This window comes from Sordaria macrospora, chromosome 5 (assembly GCF_033870435.1).
Source record: "Sordaria macrospora chromosome 5, complete sequence".
NCBI classification, from domain to species: Eukaryota; Fungi; Ascomycota; class Sordariomycetes; order Sordariales; family Sordariaceae; genus Sordaria; species Sordaria macrospora.
This window is the reverse complement of record NC_089375.1, coordinates 1,027,799-1,050,698: the sequence shown is the minus strand read 5'-3', so window position 1 is coordinate 1,050,698 and position 22,900 is coordinate 1,027,799. Positions and strand designations below refer to the sequence as shown.

Here is a 22,900-nt window from a genome sequence, read left to right as displayed (position 1 = left end):
GAGATCACTTCTCGTCACTTCTTGACCGCCGAACAGGATGTCTCGTTGAGCACGGCTTGTATACATTTACGCTCTATCGGTCAAGCGAGGCGGTCGGCTCTTTGACCAGGTGGCAGCTCGTGAGAGGTGTCGAAAGAAGACGAACTGGTTGCTCTGGAAGTCTGGGTTGAGAACTGTCAAGTTCCTGGCGAAGTGTGGTCGCGTCGATTGGTTGTCAGTGGAAGGAATGAACGACTGGAGGAGAAATGAATTGAGGGGTGCGTGCAGCTGGGGTCTGGCCCTCTCCCCACAAAAAAATGCTAAGTGCTTAGCGGCAGGTGGGTCCACATGAAGAGAACCCAGGTGACCAGCCATTTGTCCCCCTCTCCTCCATCAACGCGAACACACAACCACCAGACAACCATCTCCATGTCTGTGTGGAGAGCGAATATCAACGCTTCTTGCCTTATCGCTCTGGAAACCTTCCCTTACCCATTTAGAATTGCACCATCAGCCTCTTTGTCGTCATCGCCCTCAGGAAGCCCATCACACAAACTGCCGCGCAATCTGGAGATAGTCTCGTTTTTGCGGTCGCGCATTCCCCGGGAGGATGTGGGTTGCAAAGAGGCAACCTCAGCAAGGAACGAGAAATGGGTCCTGACTGAACCTGCTTCTCCAAAGTTAGGTTCTGATGAACGCCTGTCTCGCTGATCGACCCAGCCGGCACTCGTTCGATTTCCCGTGCGGGTGCGCAGCCTGGCGACTCCGGTCAAGCTATCTTGCAGCTTCAGCATATCCAGGACTACCCTCCGGAGATACCATCTGCCTCCCGGAAATGCTACTGCCGATTTCGAGGTGAGCTTGAAGCTGTTCAACATTCTGCACACACTTTCTGCACCTCGTCACTTCATCTTCTCCTCAAACTATTGCTGCTCCTGCATGTCTCTCCACCTTGATGTTCTCATGAACTCGAAACGATCCCGGAACATGTTGTCCTCAATCAGCCACCCCCTTCGCCAGAAAACATATTCCAAGCTAGAAGCTAGCCCATCCAAGCTGGTTCATTGGGCCTACGCAAGTTGGCTTCAACGAGGCCAAGCTCCGAACTTGGTATGGGATCCTCCTTGGTGGGACTCTTCTAGTGTGGATATCATCATGTTCTCGAAAGCGGCCATCATTCTAACCACCTTCCTTTCCCTAATCTTCTTTTAGCATTGATCATCAGTTTACCTTCTTGGGGGTCAGTGAGGTCTTCAACGGGGCCGCACGTGGAGGAGGGGGCCATTCTTGGCTAGCAGGGGCTGCAGGGGAAAGTTCCCAACTGAGTTTAACCCCGCCTGTTGATGTCGTCGTCTTCGTGATAAACAGGATCGGAGAGCTCTCAATTGTCCCATAGCGTCCAGGTACGTATCCTCATTGGCCTGAAACTGCGCTGAAACACCCCGACCATCTCGACAGTCTCTTCCGCCTGTTCGTGATCATGCCTCGTTAGGCCATTCTGCAATGCGATGCAAGGCACGCACACACGCGCACACGTCACATACGTATGTATTGAAACGTGAGTACGTACCCTGCATTTTTAGAGGAGTTCCAGCACTTTGAAGCCATCCTTTTCTTATTTTGTCACAGCGAAGGATGGATATGACGGCGATTCTGGCAAAACTCAAACTGTTTCTGGTCATATTGCACAGCCAAGGTCACTCTATATGTGGAATACACGGTCATACTGTATACCTCTACGAACGAGCTATTGGTATGCAAGCTGATTAGTTGGCATACGAGTCCCGTAGTAATGGGATGTGGCGTCACCCGCTGGAACTGCCGGCCCGTACCACCGATCAACTTCGCCATGTACACGTTGATATTCAACAACATATCGAACATATGGGTTTCGAGACCAAGACATCCACAATCTGAGGTTGGCACATTGATGTCATCGGGGCACGGCCACTTCCTGCCTGCGACACATTGACCAAGCGTTCACGCATGGCAAATCCACGAACCCTCATTTTGATGGCTAACATGTTCCAAGGCAGAGTTACGACTAACTGTATCTGAAGATGGACTGACTAGGAACTTTACACCAAGAGCTCCTCATTTCAACAGCTCAGGTCTGCTTTGCCTATGTTGAGAACGGGCACGACCAACATCCAATGCCCATTGGTGTCGTGCCTCGGATCATCGAATGATTGGTCAATCGCATTGCGCAACCAACCTCCAACTTCATCTCCAACTCCAACAGCAATCCCGCAAACCGCAAGCGGACCGCAACAGCACAATACATCCATTTTCGCTCATTATTTGACCTGAGAGAAACCACGGTGCCAAGATGCGACTCACGGGGTCACATTGCGTGCCGGTTGGGGTTGCATCCTTCCACTCCTTCCACGCAATAACCACAGTGCACTACCGTGAATACGTACACATAGTTTTGTGGTGCATCGCAGACGCATATTGGACAAAACCGCCTATTTACAGAAAACGCATCTGGCACGAGAAACGAGACTTGGAAACCACTACGACCTCGTTCCTGACATACTGCACGCAGAGAAATGTTTCATCACGACGGAACTACATCTAGCTGTCTGATTCGCTGTCTCGGATTGTCCAAGTGGGAGAGAAACAGGTACGTACAGCTTGCTGAAGACCAACCCGATTTGGGATTCCAATATCCTCGATTCTGCTGTCATGGATGACACACCTTATTTGACCGCTCTTATGCATGCTGCATTACTTCTGCTGTTGGCTGCCAACGGACTTGACTGAATACTAACGACTGGATATTGTCAACGTGTGGATATGTTTCTCAATGACAGTCATAGGGGGCGCATTGTATGAACAAGGAACATGCAGATCCAGACCATGATAATGCATGGGCTTTGAATGACCAACAATAGCACGAATTGGTATTGGAGCGGTAGAAAGCAAAATGATGGGAATAGCTGAAGAAAAACGAAGCCTTCAAATGAGTGGTACCGCTCCCACATTACCGTTCCTGCATATGCTGCTGTGCCGTTTCGACAGACAAATCTGTACAGAGATTTGCGAGGCGGACGAGGCGGTCTGCAACTGTCAAGACGACACTCGACGAGAACAGAGTTACCAACGCAGAAAATTGCTGTCTACGACTCATCATCCGGAGAGACCCTGAAGGCAAGAATGTTGCAGAAGATATTGGTTTCATCCATGCAGAATCTGAGTGAGATTTGGGTGAGTGTCTCATCAAAGTTGCTCGCATCCATCAACAACTTGATTCCATGCTGTAAATCAAACGTATTCGTTTTTTTCTTCTTGCCCCTGTCCTGATCTAGACAGCGCAGCTAATCGCATTCATAGTTAAGTTCCGAAGACCATCGAAACTTGGGAGAGTCATCTCACGGCTCCGTGTAATCTGATCTCATTCCTGCATCCCCCAGATCACGAAAGACTCATGGGGAGCTCCAATGTTTCGGAACAAAATCACCTTCATCGTGTCCTCGTGGCAAAATCTTGAGCGGTTCTGGAACTTCAGAGGTCAGAAATGCTCATAGGACACCGGCTCAAGGCTCTCATCGGCTTACTGTGCCTCTAGTTGTTGAATGCGAAGAGAAAAACGTGGACCTGTACGCTGGGGCCCAGGCTCAGTAGTCTGGAGGCCTTTCGTCCAGTTTCCAATGAGCATCACGTTTTTCACCCGGAGTTCGGCACCATGAGCAGCTGGTCTGGACCATCACGACCAGGAAGCCACGGGGTATCTATGACTAACAGGCAGGAGCTCGGTCTATCTAGAACGGCGACAAGGAGTTCCCACAACACCTAGCTCCTGTCTCCTCATTATCCGGCGTTCATTCTGAGCCACTCATTGCCTTTCTGGTCACTAAACCTCGAACTGCGAGTCGCCACAAGCTCCACCTCTGCAGGTTGCAGAAGCCTCAGCTGGTCAAGACCAAGACGTGCTGCTCGAGTTCTCAGTTCTGACTGGACAGGAGGGATATCGAACACTTCGGGTCATTGACCTGCTTTGTGCGTCTCTTCCGCTGATAGTCTGAAGACTGTGGATGGTGGATGGACCCTGAAAAATGAAGACAGTGTGTGTGTGTATACCTTGCATAAAAGACTGACAGTGGCATTAGGTCAGCACCAGTCTTATTTCTGTCTTCTTCACACGCGTTACCTGCAGTTCGGGCTCTCTGCAAATAGATGCACCATTTACCTCAAGCTTCACGGGAGCCAGGTGAGCCGGTATGAGGATTCGCATAAGGCAATCTTCCGTGCCTAACCAGCACAAGCTTCCCGAGCAATGCTGAAAAAGGAAGGGGTCAGGTAAAGGGAGTTTGAAACAATGCAATGATAACCTTGAAGAAGGCAAAATATGGGCAACGCCACAGTCACATCAACACCAACTCAGATATCTTCAGTCTGGAATGGAACTTGACTTAGCGGTCAAGGGGAAGGAAGGAAGGAAGTACGCGTATATGCTGCATAAGGCTGCACTACCTTTTATTTCCCGCTCGGATTCCTTCCAGGCACTCAGCTTGGCAAAACCCAGGTCACAAAAGAGCTGGGGAAGGCACGTCGTCGCATAAGTGGCGGAGTAGTTACATGAGATAGACGGAGGCTCCATGAAGATGTCACGGTGTTAGGTAAGGTCGGGCTTTGCCGCCAGAATACTCTGGGCCACTCGCTTTCCTCCGACCGCATATCATGGCTATTGCCTCCAGGCTATCGACATTGGCAGAAAGGATGCATGGGACTGAATGCCAATTCTAATTTCAGGAGTTGCCTTCACTCGTGGCAGATCGTCCGTGGGTATTGGACGGGGTAGTGACGACGCCCTCAGGAAGGAAGGAACGAGTTCGTAGACCTCATCGATCTGCATGGAGCATACAGACAATGACGCCAAGTCATCTCTCCAAGCACGTTTTCAGGGCAGTAAGGACATCTGCAGGGGCAAGTGCCATCGTGGCAATCCCCTGCAGCAGTTGGTTTTGGCAGTCATGCATTGCTTCTTCTTTCCCAGACCCGCCGCGGGTGATGGCGTCTCCGTGCTGCACCTACACCTGCATCTGCACCCTCAATTGCAGTTGCCAACCTCGAGACCCGGAGTTCATTCCGATCCGGCTCCGGGCTTGCTCCTGCCTGCCAGACAGTCCTATACAAGACCCCTACCCTGCTGAATCCCGGGCCGGACGGGGTGCCTTCCTACCCATCCACAAGTCCACGAACGGGATCAAACTGAGGCAGAAATAACCGGGGTTGGCTGCATTCAGTTCAGTGGCTGCCTTGCCCGCGATTCCTCATCCAGTCCTCTTTCTCAAAATGATGAATTCTTCAATCACCCCGGCACAACAGAGAATGATGTGCGTCGCATCCGTCCCCCATCTCTTGCAACTGGAATCTTCACCGTTGTGGGGACAATGCGAACATATTGGTTGTAGTAGTGTGCGACGGCGCGGACGCCGGGCGGGTGTTGTAGTGTTGTAGTGTATCAACTCGATTAAAAAACCGTTGATAGGTCGCAGTGGTGTGAGTGGTATGTAACTGCTTACAGGTAATGAGTAGCAGCAAGCTCTCGGGCCCTTTTGTCAAATCTGACATATCTCTTTTTTCCTCCACTTCCCCCTACCCCTTTCCCTTGTCTCCAACCCCTCGCTTTCTTTCATTTTCGTCGTTCGGCCTCGTCGCGGGCTGACCCATTCTGCCTTCTCATTTTGGCAAGGGCAATGTAAGAAAAAGATGGCAACTGACAGTCGAAAAAAAAACAAAAAACTAGTGCCTTCGGTGAGTCCTCTGTTCGGTTTAGTGTTTTGGAACTCTACAACTTTTGATACAACATGATGACATACTGTGTAAGCCGCTAGAACATGACAAGTGATGGAGTCTCCATTGTCGCTCGGACCTTTTTGATGAGCGATGGAAGCTGGAGAGAACTCAAAACAAGAGAACAGCGCTAGAAGCATTAGAAGCTCAAGATGTGGATATCCGCGGGAATCCTTCCTCCAACGGCCGGCCACCACTGCCTAGTTCGTCCGGACATGTCATGCTCGACGATGCTAGAGGTGTTCGAGAAACCTGAATGAGCTGAAGTTCATCCATCCTCCAAACTCCACAGCTAAACTCCAATTTCTCTGTGCCGAAGTCACACACGGTGACATGACGGATCCCAATGGCTTGCCTTGGCATGTGGGGAGAATCCAGGAACCAGGCACACCGGACCAGGATCCCTTCTTCAATGAACCACGTTCGTCACAGCCTGTCGACAGGTGAGACAAGCTGTCAGGGCCGTACTGAGCGAGGGCTGATTGGACAACTGAGCTGGACGACCAGCTAACGTCAACGTCGCATCGAGAGGCTGCGCTACTGTCGGTTATTTAGCACGTGTATTTTGCCTAAACCCTTAGTCGCATTCGCTTACTGCTTGGCTGCTCCCGCTGTTACTGTGTGGAGTCCAGGGGTCGGTCACCCGTTCAGGGCATGGAGACGTCGACGTTGACGTTGCTGAAGCTCGGAGATGGAGGACCCCATCATCATGATGTTTTGCGATTCCCCTGAGAGGAACACAAAACTGAGATCGATCAGCAATGACAGGATCAATATCCCTTTTTTATCTTTCACGCCAGTTGCGTCATGTTGCTCCCCCTTCAGCCCTTTTCCGTTATTGATCTGCATTCTTTTTATCCTCATTCAGACCTTCGTCCAAACACTCAGTTGTCCCTGAGCAGAATCAGCTCTGTCAACCTCTCTTCAACCAAATCCATTCTCTCCTTGTCCTGTACATACCATCACCGCACCTTGTACTGCCATACCCTGACGTTGAACAGACGTAGAAATTCTATTCTCCGTCCTCCACCTTCCGAGATTACAGACCGGTTACCCCGTATCTCACATATCACACCGTTCAAGTGAACCGTCGGAGGATTTTCATCGTACGCCCTTGTTTTATAGTTGTCCGGTCTGAGCAGTAAGGATGATGGTGAGCTGTAAGATACACCAACCCCAACAACAACACGTCAGGCCTTCCACCTTCCCGTCATCCGCCCGCTGCTTCGCCGCCCGCACTCGCCTAAACCTGTCCATCCGCCACCGGCCGGTCCAAGTCCAGCCTCAACCCCAGCCCTGTGGAAAAAAAGCAAGTCTCCGGGGCCGTGGCCGGGGGTTACCTCTATTACCATACCCCGTGTTAATGAGTGGGAGCTCTGACCGTTCTCGAGTCTGGACGAGCCCATGTTACCTTCTACTAGTCACCATCCGCACGGAGGAGTCTTCTGCGCTGCAACGTGGTGAGACTCGATGTGATGAGATCACCTTCCTCCTCTTCCAAGACCTCAACACGTGGCCCATCTCGGTCTGGACACTCTCTCCTTCCGAGAAAAAGAAATCGCAAAGAGAAAAAAAAAAACCCCCCCAAAAAAACCGCCACAAACCTTAGAAAAAAAATTCGAAACAGCCGGATGTTTCGCCATACTGACTGACAGCCTGACAACACCTGATGTCGTACCTGACAAACCTAAACTGACAACGTCTTGAAACACTACACTAACACAAGATCCCAAGATGGAATCAGAACACAAATGGACAAACAGACAAATGGGTCCAGTTCGATCGGATCAGTCGCCGTCGGCGACCGTTTGCAAAGTGCCAGTGTGTTCTTCCAGATTTTCATTCCAGACTGGGAAAGAAGGCCGGAGATTCGAATGCAGATCCGGAGGCCTCGAAGACTACCTCTAGGCCGGCCCTCCGAAATGAGACCGAAGCATCCAAGTTGATGGTTTGGAATAATTCAACACTTTTGGAATAACACAACACTTCAAAAGAGTTTTTAAGGCGTGAGGAAGTGGAAACTTGCCTACCGGCAGAGGGAGATTTATGGCACAAGTGGACATCATTAGGGACCCCTAAAATGGAACAGGTGAGGATGGTCTGGGGACTGGAGAGCTGCGCGGGAGCTGACTACGAGCGTTCTTGTGATTCATAGTTTATAAACTAAAAGACTTCGCTTATTTTTCATCAAAGGGCGTGTGGCTCAGTTGGTAGAGCGTTCGCTTAGCATACTCACCTGTATGCGAAAGGTCCTGGGTTCGATTCCCAGCTCGTCCAAAGTTATTCTTTTGATTTTGATAAGTCGTTGAATATTTTTTTTTGGTCATCGCCTCATTTGTTTATTTCTGCCTGGTGCATGAGGAGTATCAAGTGTCGAAACTTAGTGAGTGGTACCTGGTAGAAATCGTTCTGGTGACAGGTGGGTTCGTCAGAATGGTTTTTGGTGCTTGAACGTTACTTCCCTGCTTTAAGATTGGCATTGGCGATACACGAACAATGCTCAAAAGGCATGTTTGTGGTGCATGTGTTCAATGTTGGCCAAATTTTCGTAGCTGTCGAGAGAGGATCTTTCTTTGTCAAAACTGACTTGCGTACAAGCCCGGGGTCGGAACAGATGGCCGTACTGAACTAGCTAGACGATTGGAATCATAATTAGAAAAACCATTCACGAAGACAGGGCGAGTGTGGCTTCGCTTGGATAGGACATCTCATTCCTGTTATCACCCAACATTCGCTCACAGCTCTTTATGGATATGGACATGCCCAACCCCGTCCTTCTATCATGTCAGGGAACTGGGCAAGTTGCTTGATGGCATAGCTCATCCATCGTTGACATGAGCAAGATATCCCTTTTCCTAGCACATGCCTAGGTATACCCAGCAGGTCCAATCGTATGTCTGGGGAGATTTCATCAGTCGAGTCAAGACACTGGGCTGATATGACGGTTCGGCACATGGAAAACAAACGGATGTTGCTTTTGGTCCCGACCGACCGAATATGAGAGCGAGGACGAATATCTCTTCAGTAGGTACTCACTCTAACCACGCTGAAAAGTAAACTCCAGGATATTGCGCAGCGTCTGTCTTTCGGTGGTACCTGTATCGCATTGTAGACTTGGGCTGGAGACACGTTTGTTGTGAGAAGCAGTCGGTACCTGAGGTATTGATGTTGTATACCTTACCTGTATAATAAACATGTAGCCAACACAGCGCTTGCTCGCCCGCTGGTTCATGGGCGTCGCAAGTTGAAACCTTGTTGATTGTACGCAAATGAGTCAACACCAACCAACAAGAGACTTCTGGGTTAATTAGGACGGGGAAGACAAAAGTACCCCAAATGCTCGCAGATCACTCCATGACAAAACACTAACAATGTTGGGAATGAAGCAAAAAGCTCCGATAAGCGGTTGCAGATGGCGACGCCTACCTTCCTCGGACGATTAGTACGTCGCAGCAACGATGTGGCATCGGCATTCTTGTAGGTGGAGTTATTCGCGCCGCGCTGGATATCGTTGTTCCTGTACGGTGAAGGTTCGCGTTTGGGATCTTCACGGTATCGGCTGTTTTGAGGTACTGTTTGACACCCGCTTTACCTTCGGGGCTGGAGAAGATGAAGGAAGGTACGTACGCGAACGTGAGACATCAAACGACAGCCAGCGGAAGGTTTCCTCGTCTAATGTGACAAGGGCAGAGTTCTGGGCTTGGAACAAAGGGTTCAATTCAGCTGATAAACTCCTTTGGTCTCGAAGGCCTTGTTGATCCTTTCAACCTTCAACCAAAGGCTGGGTTTCAAGGCCTTCTTATGCCAAAGAGGTGTGGTACGTACTGAGGTGCGTACCGAGCCTTGTTGCCTAATGCCTCGAGGTATCTATCTGGCGGTCTTCATGTGGATCTTCCTGAGTGCTTTTCACCCATTCTCCTTCTTTCCTCTAGCATCGGCCTCTGTCCGGTCGTCATTGTGGCCCAGCAGTCACTGGAGCAGCACGTACGCATGCACGGGCTGACCTGTCTTTCATGCACATCGTATAACAATGCATATCTCACCATGCCCCTAACGGTGCCCTCTCGCCCCGTGATGCAAGGGGAACCTCAGGATGATGCTCAGCGCCATCGGCAGTTAAGGCTAATGCTAAGTGTTGAGGTTCTGTTAAGCCTCGGAACATCTAATCCAGAACTGTGGGCAAATGTCCGTGTGACATCTAAACCCAGAAAAGTGATCTCTCAGAGGCAGATTAGTCGAGCGAGTGGTGGTAAAATTCAATTCTAGGCAAGGTATTCTTGGTAATGGGGGCGAAAGTGGAAGCGCGAACTTCAAACGATCGATATTTCTGCTGAAGACGACGGATGGACGAACGCGCTGGATGATGGACAGCGGAAGCTGCTTGGTAGGTACCTTAGCTGACGGGAAGTGCGCGATGCGAAAGGGGAGAGATGAAAACTAGAAGCACAAGTCCATGAAGAAGGAACGTGCAAAATGCCAAACAAGAAATGGATCTTTTCGCATCACAAGCTTGTAGGCACTCGCTCGCATACATTAGGAGTTGCGCTGGTGCAGTGTTAGCTCACTTCACAATCACGACTGCGCCGCCATGCTGTATTCAATACAAAATTTCTTCAAGCCTTCGATGCTGCCCTATCCAAGCTCAATTTGCATGCCAATAGTGATTTACAAAACGCGATGTGCATGAAGAACACGAGTGTCCAGCCTGTCGTGAATCCGTTTTTAGCTGGCTGCAGTATTTTGGCATCACTATATAGGGCTAAGATTCGGACAAGTTTCCAACAAACCAACTACGACAGCTGAGTAACAGTTGTAACATCTTCCGTAGTATAGTGGTCAGTATGTGAGCTTGTCAAGCTTGAACATCATCAGTTCGATTCGCTCGAGACCCGGGTTCAATTCCCGGCGGGAGAGACCATTAATTCTTTTATGCCTTTTTTTTTCTGGCCCTTCCTCCACTCGTCCCATTTGTGTTTTTGGCTTCTCCCACGCGTTTTTTTTTTTCCTTTTTTTCCTTTCAACTTCTGATCTTCACTTTTCTTTTTTCTCCTCCCAGATCCTGTAGCGGCAGTTCGGATGTCTCGTGTGATGGCAGCCTTGCAGTTGTGCCTCTCGACTGCCATCGCAACTATATAAGACCACTTGAGCGACCGAATTGCCAGCTTCGGTTACTGTGACGGCTGGCACCATCTGGGATGTCACATGCCCGCCATCAAGGCTCCCATTCACATGGGTGCTGTTCAATCGGGTCATCCCATTCACGGGTTTGGCTGTCACTGGTTGTCGCCTGTGGTCTGGGTATAACCCAGCTCTGGCATCGAGCCTTCCCTTTTGGGATTTCTTTCCTCTTCAGCTTCTTATTCTTAGTCCAAGTCAATCAAATCGTACACAACGTGCCCTCTGGTTACGCCGTGACAGTTACTTGTATCCTTTTGGAACATAGCCTAGTGATGTAGTGGTCCGCCAGCGCCGTGACATCTCGCACGATATCGAACAGTGTCAGAAGGATCCCGGTTGTTGCATCTTCCAAGTTAGACGAGTTCTCTATAAGAACAACATTGAAACGAGATCTTGTACCAAAAAAGTCAAGTCAATTGTTCCCTTATTCGGGTATACGTGTCAAATTATGTCGCTTGTCCTTTTCAAGTCTCTATCTTCAGAATATAGCCTACTTGGGGGTTATAATGCAGTGGTGGGACTTTTCCTCAACCCCCTACTTATAAAGTAGGAAGAAATTTTTCAATGGAACAGCGAAATCTAAAAATTTAGGCCTTTATTTCTATTAGGAAGAGTATAGTAGATAAAAAGGTGTTATTTGGCTACTAAAGTCGAATGAGTGCATTTGCGAAGCGCATTTTATCAATTTAAAATTTGGTGCAACTCGAATCCTTTTCTTCTTTTATTTCTTTCTACCTAGGCTAAAATTGATGCAAATTAAAAAATTGCTTATTTGAAAGCTTTTTTAACTCTAAAATTTTCGTAGATTTTTTAAAAAAATGGTTTCGTAGTTGTTTGGTTCGCGAGCGTTGCTGTATTAACAGCTTTCTCAGTATTTTAGTTGTAGCTCAGATTGTCCCATAATATTTCGCTGTCCCATTAAAAAATTTCCCCCTCTTTAATGAAGAGGAGGTTGAGGAAAGGTCCAGCCAATCGAACCACACCACAACCCCCAAGTACTACAATACAAGACGCATCTTATAATTTTGCACCCTCTCCTTGTTATCGGCCACTACTCCAAAGTATACATTATCCTAAAGCTGCCTGTTTTCCCTTCCCCCTTTGTGTGGTGCGATCCATCGTCTCTAACGTATTTTCTCTTCCTGTTTGTATTTTTCTCCGTTTCCCTGTTCGCTGTCCCGCTCCAATTTTCTCTTCGCCGATTTTTCTCCTTCCATAATCCATAATCCATTGCGCTTGTTCTTATTCAATCCATGTCTCCCTCCTCTTTAAGCCAAGGCATACGTATGTTACCTTTTTCTTGGGCACTTGTCTACTAAATATCCGATCGCGATTATTTGTTCGCCCAATTCCTCCTTCTCTTGGTGATTCCTCCGTTCGACTTTCCAAAATTTGGTATTGCCCAGTTCTTTCGTTTGAGTATCAATCCCGCGGCCCTTCCCCCTTGCTTGTTGCTCAGTTCTTTTCTTTGATAATCGATCACTCAGAGTCCCTCCTTTCTTGATCGTGCCCCAGTTCATCCTCTCCGCTTGGTCGTTGCTCAGCTCCTCTCATACATCCTGTTTGTTGCCCGAGCGTTTCCTTTTCAGAGAATACGTTCCATGCATACTACAAGACTACATATCCCACAAGTCAGATGGCCAAAGCTCGCCCATGCTAGCACCGAGCTGGCTCATGTCGAACTCGGCGTTCATGCTGTTGAGCTGCTTTGAGTTGTATTTGATCAGCAAGTTGTGCGCGCAAACCAAGGATGGGAAAGAGAAGGATGAGAACAAAAAAGGAAAAGTATGTATGGGTAAATTGTTGCTGAGGCGAAATACTCACAAACTGGAAACCCCCATTAACAGACCAATCGCCACCAGCACCGAGACCCACACCGGGAATGGACGACCACGGTGAGCTTGGAATATCGACCGCCGGGCCGAGCGCAGATGGTGGCGGCATGGGTGCTTGTGGTGGCTGCTGCTGCTGCTGCTGCTGCTGCTGTTGTTGTTGCTGTTGCTGTTGCGCGTTTCCGGGGTGAAGGAAGGGTGTGGGGGGCTGATCGAATATCTGACAGTTAGCTTTTCATGTGTGTTAAAGATCGGGAAAGGACAAGGAACATACCCTTAGCCGGCTTTGAGCCAAAAAGTCCGACGTTATCCCATTTATGAACTGTGAATTGGAAGGCGTCGGTAGACCGTTCGGCGCCCCCTTGTTGCTACTCCCCCCAACACTAGAGACACCAGAAGAAGAAGAAAACTGCTGACCATGCACTGGCGTCGCAGACCCCCTACTGGTATCTCCTCCAGATTGTCCCCCAGGCTGCTGCTGTTGCGGCCTCTCCGTGTCTGGTGCCTGCTTCTCAGCACCACACTGATGCCCGCCTTCCTGACTACTGCTCGGCTGGCTGTCGCTAGACCCACCCGATCCTCCAGACGCCATCGGCACCAGCTTGCAATGCAGTTTGATGAACCTTTCTGCGCTCGTCGCCTTTGCTAGCTCCGTCGTTTTGACGCCCAGATGTGCCTCCAACAAGCCAACCGCTGCGCACATGATCGAATATCCCCACGGTTCGTTGTTGCCGCAACGAAGTATGCGATCCTCCTTTATAGCCAAGCACTTCTCCAGAAGCTGCAGCGTGTGCTGAGAGTTGATCATGATCATGTTGGTAGAGCCGCGGGGCTGAAGCATGGTGACGCTGCAGAGGTTGATGGCTAGGGTGAGACAGTCTTCCCGGAGGTAGTTGAGGGTGCGGATGCCTTGCTGGGCGAGCTTATCGTTGAGAAGGACCATGTCGCGCGCAGCGTTGTAGTAGATTATCTCCGAGTACTGATATTTCGAGTTGTCCTTGCGGAGTTTGAGGTAGGGGTGATGGAGCTTGATGATGAATTGTCGAAGCTGGATGTGCAGGAGAGTGTAGGCGAGAAGAGGTTTCTTCAACACGCCGGTGGGAGCGTCGCCCTCAGTGACGTCCCATGAGGGTAACGAGTCGATCTCCTGATTGATCTCGTTGGTGTAGCGTATTATTTGGTCGTAGTCGAGTTTCTCGCTCGGTCCATTGAGGACGCGAATAAGTTCGAGACGGAGATCAAGGCTTTGTCGGCTGAGATGTTGGTACGAGGAGAAAGTATACTCGGTGGGCGGCTTGGAAGGAGGGAGTTCTTTACTGTTTTCGTCGAACTGGTCATCGTCAATGTTGCGGGGAGGTTCGACGTTGAAGTGTAACGCGCTGAGAATGCTGGGAAGGCCCTGATCAAAAGACGCTTGCAGATCAAAGCTCTGGATGGTTGCCCATATCCTGCGTCTCAGTTCTTGGTTGAAGGGGGTAATGTTATGGCTGGGCTCAAGATGCAAACCAACCGAAATGGCATCCATCGACATGGCGCCAGCTGCTTTCCAGAACCGCTTCTTCTTCACGGTGTTGACGCGTTTTGCGAGGTACACTAGACATGAGATCTGGTAGTGGATGAGACGACGGTGCTTTTGACTCTGCTTTTGCTGCCACTCATCAACGGCATCAATCCACTTGAGTGCATCAGCATGTGAGCGACTGATCAACTTGTCAAACTCTTGGGGGAAGTGTGAGCCGAGACAGCTGGAAACGCCCAGAATGGCAAGGATGAGTGCAGTGAAAGACGCAGATCGTGTTTGAGCAGGGTCCCAGAACTTATCATAGTCCCTGCGGAAGGTGGGAATGTGAACGATGCGATGAATCTGCTCGAACTGATCAAGGTAAATGGACACAAGGGCATCCGTCTTCTCCTTGGACGGCAGCAAAGACTCGAGCGACTCGTCCGCTTGATGGAACATGATCTCTCTCTCCTCTGCACGCTGTCGCCTATCCTTTGTGTTGGGGATGGCAAACGGGCGGAAGAATTCTTCGGATGTTTCCTTCATGAAGTGACCGATACCGGCCAGCTAGATACGTGATTAGCAAGCATTACAACCCAATTCCTCACTATCACGACTCCAGCACATACCTCCGAGAAAGCGCGGGATGCGCTGTGTGGACCAAAATACCGTGTCTTAAACTCCTTGCCACGCAGAAATCGGAGCTCCTCCTTAGCCTCGTCATTAACAGCATCGGCGAACTGGTTATACCCATACTGTGCCCCAATTTCTTGATCCTCACCGGGGGCATTGTGAAGCTTCTGCCCGGGAGGTGAGTTGTCCGTAACGGTACTACCATCAAGTGAACCGTTCTGGTGCTGCTTAAGCACGATGTTCTTTAGCTGGGCAATTTCCAGCTCGAGACGACGGATCCTCTCCGACTCGCGAACATCTTTGCGGTAGTAAGACGAGTCGCCGCTGCCACCATTGGGCAACGACAGTCGGGAGTCGAAGCCGGCCAGGGCCGAATGAGACAGGCCGAGCTTGTTCGGAGGCGCCAGGCCGGGCCGGGTCTCGTACTCGCACCGCTCCGGGGTGCCGGACTGCATGCAGCGAGAGCACGGGAACTCCCGATCACACGAGAGTTTTCTCCTGCGGCACTCTAGACATGAGAGACGAACTCTCTGGCGCTTTCTTGGGGGCGGCCGCGGGCCATTGCCGTCGTGATGGTCGTCGGGCTCATGAGAGTCGTAGTCCCGGTCTCGGCTGACAGCTTCGCGCTTATCACCAGCGGCAGGAGAGTGGCTGAGCTCGACACTGCGCTCGACACTGTTAGGTTCGATGCTGCCCCTACTTGGCTCCGACATGATGGAGTAGGGCAGGCGGAGGTCCGAGAGTAAAAAGGAGGGCGGGCTCGGAGCTTGGACTCGGAGACGGCCGAGGTTTTGGTGGGTCTTGGCCCCTTCAGCCCTTCAGCCCTCTAAGGCGGTTGAAGTGGGTGATGTGGAGGACAGGGTCTGCTCCGTGCAGTCAATGATTGTCGGTGTTTAGCCGGAAGGTGGAACGGGGGAAAAGATGAAATGATTGTCGGATATGGAACCGGAGGATCGGAGAATGAGCTTGTGTGCTTTGGTAACTGTGCTGTGGACGTGTATGTATCCGATCACCGAGCCCTCTCTGCCAGTTGCTGTCTGTCTGTCCTCCTATCAATCGATCTGATAAATATCCGACTTAAGAACCCTTCAATCCGAAGTTTGGAGCTGCACTGTCTCGCCTCATGTGCTTCCGTGCCATGGAACAAGTACCCAGATTGGTGGCCCCTGATGGAACTGATAAACCTTCCAGCAGATCCGGAGCAGGGGTTTGATGGAGCAAATGATGTGAAACGTGGCGTTCGATTCGTCTTGTTAGGGAAAACAAAAATGTCCACAGCAACTGAACGAGTCCCAAGGAAAAAGGTGGAGTTGTAGAATGTTGAAAACTGAACAAAACCGATCTCGTTGCCTGGGATTGGCAGCGCTTTCCCAGTAAAATTTCTTACAGGCACCTTCTGGCTTTCGATGTCTCCTTCCTGGCGCTGGCCGCTGACGAGCATGGATGACCGAGTCCGACAAAGTGTGGGAAAGTGTGCTGGGCAGGCTGGGGCATTCGCACCTTTTAAATCGGAAGTCCGAGCTTAGCCCCGCACATGCCCTGCTGCCCACTTGCCAAGTCACGAGTCAACTCACTGCCCCATCTTGGCCTACTCGGCATCAACCTCGGGGTTAATCAACTTTCTCGAGCAAGCTGTGCATAAAAAGAGGAGGCCATGCATAAAACCTGTATTCAACTTGCATACCTCGACAATTCGAAGAACGCGAGTGAGCAGCCCAGTGGTGTAATTGACTGTCCTTAAGTTTCGCTATCAGAATAAAAACCTCCGCTATAAAATGTCCAAGACAACAATGTCTAACCGTTATATGTCCCCGTGGTATCATCGTCTCTTTTTTTTTTTTTAACCACCAGTGGCACAGAGCCCCTGATAATCTGAAGCATGTCTGAAAACGCCAAACACTCTCCTCTCCCACCCATAGTGTAAACCCAAACGCCTAAAAATGGTGATCATGACAATCCCTCAATCATCTCAACTTCGTGCCAAGAAGTAAACAAAAATCCTTCTCAAGCTCGCATGTACTCACATCCACCATAAACCTGTAGTTGACGATCTTCTTCCATCATAAGCTTCCCCAATTCAATTATACCACTCTCCACCGCCTACCATCCCAAAGGCCTAGATTCTACCCAGCAGATGTTTCCGGCACAGTCGCCGCAGGATGGCTCTCGTGAGCAGGTGAAGTCGCACCAATTGCAGCCTGGAGCGTTTCAAACAGCTTGACATCTTGAGCCTGATCCGGCGTTGAGTGATGGTTCGGAGGTATGGGTGGGAGCCCAAAGCTCGGTGTGGCTTGATTGTTCAACGTAGAACTGGCCGGTGCTGGCTCTGTAGCGACAACACTGATATGGGGTTGAGCAGCTACCGTTGCTGGCGTTGCCGTCGTCGTTGTTGGCGTTGATACTGGAGCCGTAGCCACTTGGTGCTGTTGCTGGTGCTGTTGTTGCTGTTGTTGCTGTTGTTGCTGCTGCGGCTGTGCCTGTACCTGTGGTTGCGGTTGCGCCTGCGGTTGCGCCTGCGGCTGTTGGTGTTGCTGCAAATGCTGGTGTGATTGCTGCTGTTGGTGCAACTGTTGGTGTTGGTGTTGGTGTTGCCCTTGCGGCTGATGATGTTGTTGTTGTTGTTGTTGTTGTTGTTGTTGTTGTTGTTGTTGTTGTTGTTGTTGTTGTTGTTGTTGTTGTTGTTGTTGTTGTTGTTGTTGTTGTTGTTGTTGTTGTTGTTGTTGTTGTTGTTGTTGTTGTTGTTGTTGTTGTTGATATTGTTGTTGAGCTGGTGCCAGCGTTTGGGGAGTTTGAGAGCCCCCTTGGGACTGGGGTAGCTGTTGAGGTTGCTGTTGGGGCCGGAGCGGTTGTAAAGGCTGCTGGTGTTGCTGCGGGTGTTGCTGCGAGTGTTGTTGCTGTTGCGGATGTTGTTGAGTGTTTGCTTGATGGTGTTGTTGCAGGTGTTGCTGCAACTGTTGTTGGTGTAGCGGCTGAGGTTGCGGTTGAGGCTTCAACGCCGGCTGCAGAGACTGAGGAGCGGGTGCCGGTTGAATCTGGGGCAGGTTGCTGACCTGATGCGCCGAGTGGTCCGTGGGCTCAGTCTTGACCATTGGTGAGATCGGGACTGGAGCATGAGCCCCAGGCTGGTTTGTCGACGCTTGTGTGGGTGCGGGCGTGGGCGTCCCATTCATATGACCAGTCCCTGGCCCAGGAGTTGCGGTGTGAGCACGAGCAGGAGAGGGCGCAATCGGACTGCCGGCAACTGGATGGTGGTTGGTATGTAGACCACCCAGCGTCAAGATGCCTGCCAACCGTGCTTGTTCATCCTCCGCATTCAGGCGTGCCTTTTCCTCGGCCTCCTTACGAGCAGCTTGTCCGGGCGCCCGAGTCTTCAGCTCACCCGTGACACTCTGCAAATAGTACGGCATCTCGGAGTTTGTCTTCAAAAAGAACAGCTTGAGATTCCTTGCTTTGTCCTTGAGCTGGACCTGCGTGCGATCCTTAAGAATGTCTGAAACGGACCCATGCGCCCCAAAGAGTGACAGAATCTGACTCCAATGAGGCCCCTTCACCATGTCGAGACCCATCATGAGAGCCTTTTCCTCGTCGGGGGTCCATGGTCGGCGAGTGGAATGGAGTCCCTCCCTCCTAGTCGTGCTCGAGGACTTTGCGACAGCGGCCTGCCTTGCCTTTTCGTATAAAACCGAGGTGGGACAGGACTGATTGGGCGGCAGAGTCTCCCCCGTTGCCCCCATTCCGACATTAGAAGACGTTGCTTGGGGGTATTGATGATATGTCGCTGTTTGTAGCTGATTGATGTTGTGGTATTGAGGATGTACTATCACATCAAAGTTAGTTTTTGGGGTCCGTCAAAATGGTGTGCTCTGCCTTACCTTGGCCCTGGTTCTCCCGCATGGTATCTTCATAGGATTTCTGTGGGACGTTTGACAGTCCGTGAACCGGTGTCTCGAGATTATCGTTTAGCTTTTCAGCAATGAGGGATGCCAGATCCTTTGTGTCGAAAAGCCCGCCTGATTCACCCTGCCCGTTGTGCTCCAGAAGCCCATCTTTGATTCCGTTAATATGATCAGGAAGAGATTGCTCGATAAGTTTACTTAGATCGAAAGTCTCGTCAACCGATACGGACGCCTCGTTGTTGTGATTTCCCGTATGGAAGTCTTTAAGCTCGCCGTTCTCGACAATCTTGGACTGCAAAAGGGCGGCCAAGTCGACGTGCTCGTCCTGAACGTTGCTGTCGTTTTGACTTGGGCCTGATACAATCGGCTCCTCGCTGATCGGGATCTTGACCCCATATTCCTCGGCGTACTCAACTACTACTCCAATGTGGCTTTGCAGGAAGGTACAGAGAGCCTGGAGAAACGTATCAGGCGGGTACTTGCTCTCCAGAGATTCTTTCACAGGTCAGCATCACGTTAACTGGCAAGGCATGAGTTCAAACATACCTTTGGGCTGTTCATTGTTGTTGGCGACTGTGGACAGAAGCTCCCTCCGTTCCTTGACCTTCACGGCAAGTTGATCCGCATCAGTGTCTGTGACGACATCGAGATTTCGTTGCTTGAGCCAATCTTCGAAGTTATCTGGGAAGAACTTTCCGAGTTGTTCTGTGATCTGCTGATGAGTCGCTTGCTCGTCCAAGGAATCCAAGAACGCCCTAGTTTTGAGGCTAAGGAATAGGTCGGTCAAAGTGTCCTTAAACTCGCCATCTTCCGGTACAAAGATAGAGAAGAAAGAGTCGTCCATATCTTTGCAAGCAACATCATGTGCACCGAAGACACTGATGGCCGTCGTAGCTAGGTTTGCAACCCGAATCGTCTCGCGGTCTTCTGAGTCGTTGATTTCCAGCTCGTCTGGGAGAAGCACAGGGCTGTCTGAGAAAGCCCTTCTGGCTAACTTGAACGATTCTGTCAACAAGTCATAGTGTTTTCGAAACTCAGCATCAGCTTCGGAAAGAAGTGATAATGTTTCGTCCCATGTTTGTTGTGATAGTCGGAGCAGGATCTGAACAGCCAGGTTTCCGAGCACTGGAAGACTCATTGAACGGATCATGTAGGCCGAATTGGACGAGGCCTTCATAAGCTTATCCCCACCTTTCTCGGGCATCGGTGTGACTGTAGCAGACAGGGAGACGGCGGCTGCTAGAGGAGGAGCCGAGCCGGACCCGGATGGGTTTTCGAGCGAGCTATCGTTGCCAACTTGGCTGTGTTGTTTCTCGAAATCGCCAAGCGCAGTTGCGAGGGCTGCCTTGATATCAAACGGTACGTCCTGGTCCATCCCATCAACGTGTTCAAGCTTGGGGCGTTTGCCATTTGCGTCTTGTTCGGGATCGAGGCTACGAGCCCGTTTCGAAGATTCTCCCAGGGCGGGAGACGCCTGGGGAGGCACGTTGGAAGCTGCATGAGGGTTCGGCTGGGGCGGCGGGGCTTGTACGAGCGGTTGAGGCACGGACGCAGCGGTCGTCGAGGGCTGTTGAGGCTGGTGGATCGAGGGCGTCTGATAAGACGGGGGATTCGAGCTTTCTAGAGCCTGCTGAAGAGCATTGCTGAGAGACGAGGCTTGTGACAATTGCTGCTGGGGCGGCGGGATTGTCTGACTTGGGGGTCCTTGAGACGTCTGTACGGGGTGGTTCAGTGTTGGCTGCTGTGGTTGGGATTGTTGCTGCACTGGTTGAGGAGGGGGAGGAGGAGCAGCATCATGGGTCGGTATCGACGGCGGTGTCGGCGTGGGAACGGGAGCTGGAGCCGGAGCGGGAGTCGGAGCTGGAGCCGGGCTCTTGGCCTCTTCGGTATGCGTGCTCAGGGCTGCCAGGAGATTAGCCTCAAAAGTGGAAGCCGCTGACAAGTTGGGATCGGCCATAATGAAGCAGAAGGGGGCCGCGACCCATTGAATGTGATGACGGAACGGCGGTCGATGAGAGAGACTCTGGCCCTTGTTGCAAGGGAGCAGCGGCCTCCTGAGCCGTCGGCCGGGACAATCAGCGGCCGCGAGAAGAAATCGAGTCAATCGAGTTAAATGGTACACGTGAAGATGCTACGGTATAACGAGATGGGTCAACCGGACAGACGGTCGGTCGGTCGTGGATCGGCGTTGCTTGCTGGCCGTTGAGGTGTTCGGACATGGATTGGAGGAGCTGCTCGGAGAAAAATTTTGCCCTTATTTCTAGCCCCAACGGGTTGATACACAACGTCCAGGCATGCTGGCAAATTTTGGAAGGCGCGTCAAAAATGCTGACCGATGGGTGGCACTTGCAGTTGGAGAAGACATTTGGCTGCAACAAACAGACGCCATCTGTACAGACCAAACCTGAAGCTCAAGAAGGTACTTTAGACCTCGCTTGTCAAGCTGAGCTGGAAAGAGATGGAAAGTACCGCCCGATTTCACCATCGACTCTTTCCCTGACAGCTGTCTCGCTGGTCGTGATGCAGTCGAGCGAGGAGTCGCTCCTTCTGCACTGAACTGAGTGCCGACATTAGGTGTTGGGTGTTGCGGTACCTAAGCAGCTGTTAGCAGTTATGAGTGTTAGCGCGGCAGGAAACTGTTAGGCTGGTGTTAGCCAGTGCTCCAACAAGACGCTGGCCCCACTGCGTAATCGTGCATGCTGTTGATGCCCCCTGCCGGTGGCCGTTGAGGTTCACGCTTCACTCTCCAGTGGCTTGGTTGCACTTTCTGTCGACGAAAGTCAAAGACCTGAACATTCAACGCAGCAAAAGTCAGCCATGGACGCTTGTCATGTGAACGCGTGCCTCACTACCTAGTCCGATGACAAAGCATGTTGTTCTTTCCAAACACCGAGACACTCAACTCGTTGGTCCAGTAGGAAGCAACCAATTTGCAGAAACAACACACCCCGCAAACAGGTAATACCGGTCATCGATGGTGAACGCATGTTTCTTATGTCTACGTCCAGATGTAATACAACGTGTTGGCCTGTGTTTCTTCTTGGTATGATACCTTTCCTTGGAAACATGAGACGCACGAACCGTACTCTAACCTATACCACGTTGTAGGCAAATAAAAAGGTGAAGCCTTCCGAATATTCGTAACCACGGGTGACTTTGGCGTTGCCGTACCGCAGTCTTTCAATCTGGCTGGAGGGTTTTGGGTTGCTTTCTACCATAGCCCATCAGACATCTAGAACGAGATCCCACCCATATGGTTCGATGGCGGGTCGCCTTTTAAGCTTTCTTCCCATTTACTTGGGCTGCATTATAGGGCCTGGGGGCTCGCGGGTTGGGGATGGCCTCGTGTCATAGGAGGTCTATATGCACAATTATGACCGTGATAGGTTAGACATAGTTAACACTGGCTGGTAGACATGGCGTCCGGATTTGGCAGCGCCATGCCGCACATGGCCCCCATGCTCCGGAGAGAGGGAAGGATCTCGGAGAGCCGGAAGTGATGACGCCTCGTAGCTGCATATGTGCCCGTTCGTGGGCAAGAGCGCCATATCCGAAGTATCGCCGTCAAGGCAGGATTTGAACTTCAGCTGGCATGGGTTTGGGTATTTTATTGAGGTTGGTGTTGTCATGTTGCTGGGGTTCAAGGTCTGCGGTTTTGGTTCAGAAAAAGAAGAGTCCACAGCGGCATCGCACATGGTCAACACTCTCCACCCCCTGAACAAGGCGTCTCGCTGAACATTAACCCGAGCGTTGGTCACTCCGGTTTCAGGAACTCCAACGACGCTCCTGTTCTTAGGTCACATGCCGGAAAAGATTGAAGTCGCCTGTGTTAGACCATCGGTGTCCTTTATATGAGTTAGAGTGATATGGAAGAATGTTTTCCAAGAGAGAAACCCCTTGAAGACCGTGGTGGTTGGGAGCACGAGGATTGGATGCTGATGGCATGGGATGGATTGCGATTCTGAGATGAGGGGCGAACGGGTGGAACAGGGGGTGGACTTTGGAGAGTTCGAGGCCTGAAGAGAATGCGGGGTAAGCGCTGCATTATGACATGCAATGGCGCTGTTGTAGCCGCCAACTGT

General features: G+C 50.9%; 2 protein-coding genes and 2 non-coding genes across 4 annotated transcripts; 2 read left to right on the top strand and 2 right to left on the bottom strand.

Annotated features, from left to right (window-relative positions):
- The first annotated feature begins 7,970 nt into the window (after positions 1-7,970).
- On the top strand, positions 7,971-8,055 carry SMAC4_13778. The gene is given in 2 exon segments: positions 7,971-8,007; positions 8,020-8,055. It is a non-coding gene; the product is annotated as a tRNA-Ala (tRNA).
- A 2,541-nt stretch (positions 8,056-10,596) lies between these two features.
- Positions 10,597-10,692, top strand: SMAC4_13777. Its single transcript has 2 exons — positions 10,597-10,633; positions 10,658-10,692. It is a non-coding gene; the product is annotated as a tRNA-Asp (tRNA).
- Positions 10,693-11,754: 1,062 nt separating this feature from the next.
- Positions 11,755-16,368, bottom strand: SMAC4_08866 (uncharacterized protein). The gene is made up of 4 exons (XM_066090862.1): positions 14,919-16,368; positions 13,063-14,856; positions 12,781-12,996; positions 11,755-12,662 (listed from the first exon to the last, which is right to left on the bottom strand). The coding sequence occupies exons 1-4, from the start codon at positions 15,633-15,635 to the stop codon at positions 12,573-12,575; spliced, it is 2,817 nt and encodes a 938-aa protein (XP_065947106.1). The 5' UTR covers positions 15,636-16,368; the 3' UTR covers positions 11,755-12,572.
- Positions 16,369-16,545: 177 nt separating this feature from the next.
- On the bottom strand, positions 16,546-21,158 carry SMAC4_08867 (uncharacterized protein). The gene is made up of 3 exons (XM_066090863.1): positions 19,365-21,158; positions 18,795-19,313; positions 16,546-18,739 (listed from the first exon to the last, which is right to left on the bottom strand). Exons 1-3 carry the CDS (start codon positions 20,773-20,775, stop codon positions 17,046-17,048), a joined length of 3,624 nt encoding a protein of 1,207 aa, XP_065947105.1. The 5' UTR covers positions 20,776-21,158; the 3' UTR covers positions 16,546-17,045.
- Between the last annotated feature and the right edge of the window lie 1,742 nt (positions 21,159-22,900).

What these genes read in the sequence shown, in the direction of transcription:
- SMAC4_08866 (XM_066090862.1), bottom strand. Translation starts at nt 15,635, where the DNA reads ATGTCGGAGCCAAGTAGGGGCAGCATCGAACCTAACAGTGTCGAGCGC. An exon ending in CATCCCGCGCTTTCTCGGAG is followed by an intron (nt 14,857 to 14,918) that starts GTATGTGCTGGA and finishes TCACGTATCTAG; the next exon opens with CTGGCCGGTATCGGTCACTT. An exon ending in TTAATGGGGGTTTCCAGTTT is followed by an intron (nt 12,663 to 12,780) that starts GTGAGTATTTCG and finishes TACAACTCAAAG; the next exon opens with CAGCTCAACAGCATGAACGC.
- SMAC4_08867 (XM_066090863.1), bottom strand. Translation starts at nt 20,775, where the DNA reads ATGGCCGATCCCAACTTGTCAGCGGCTTCCACTTTTGAGGCTAATCTC. An exon ending in CAACAATGAACAGCCCAAAG is followed by an intron (nt 19,314 to 19,364) that starts GTATGTTTGAAC and finishes GACCTGTGAAAG; the next exon opens with AATCTCTGGAGAGCAAGTAC. An exon ending in GCGGGAGAACCAGGGCCAAG is followed by an intron (nt 18,740 to 18,794) that starts GTAAGGCAGAGC and finishes TTGATGTGATAG; the next exon opens with TACATCCTCAATACCACAAC.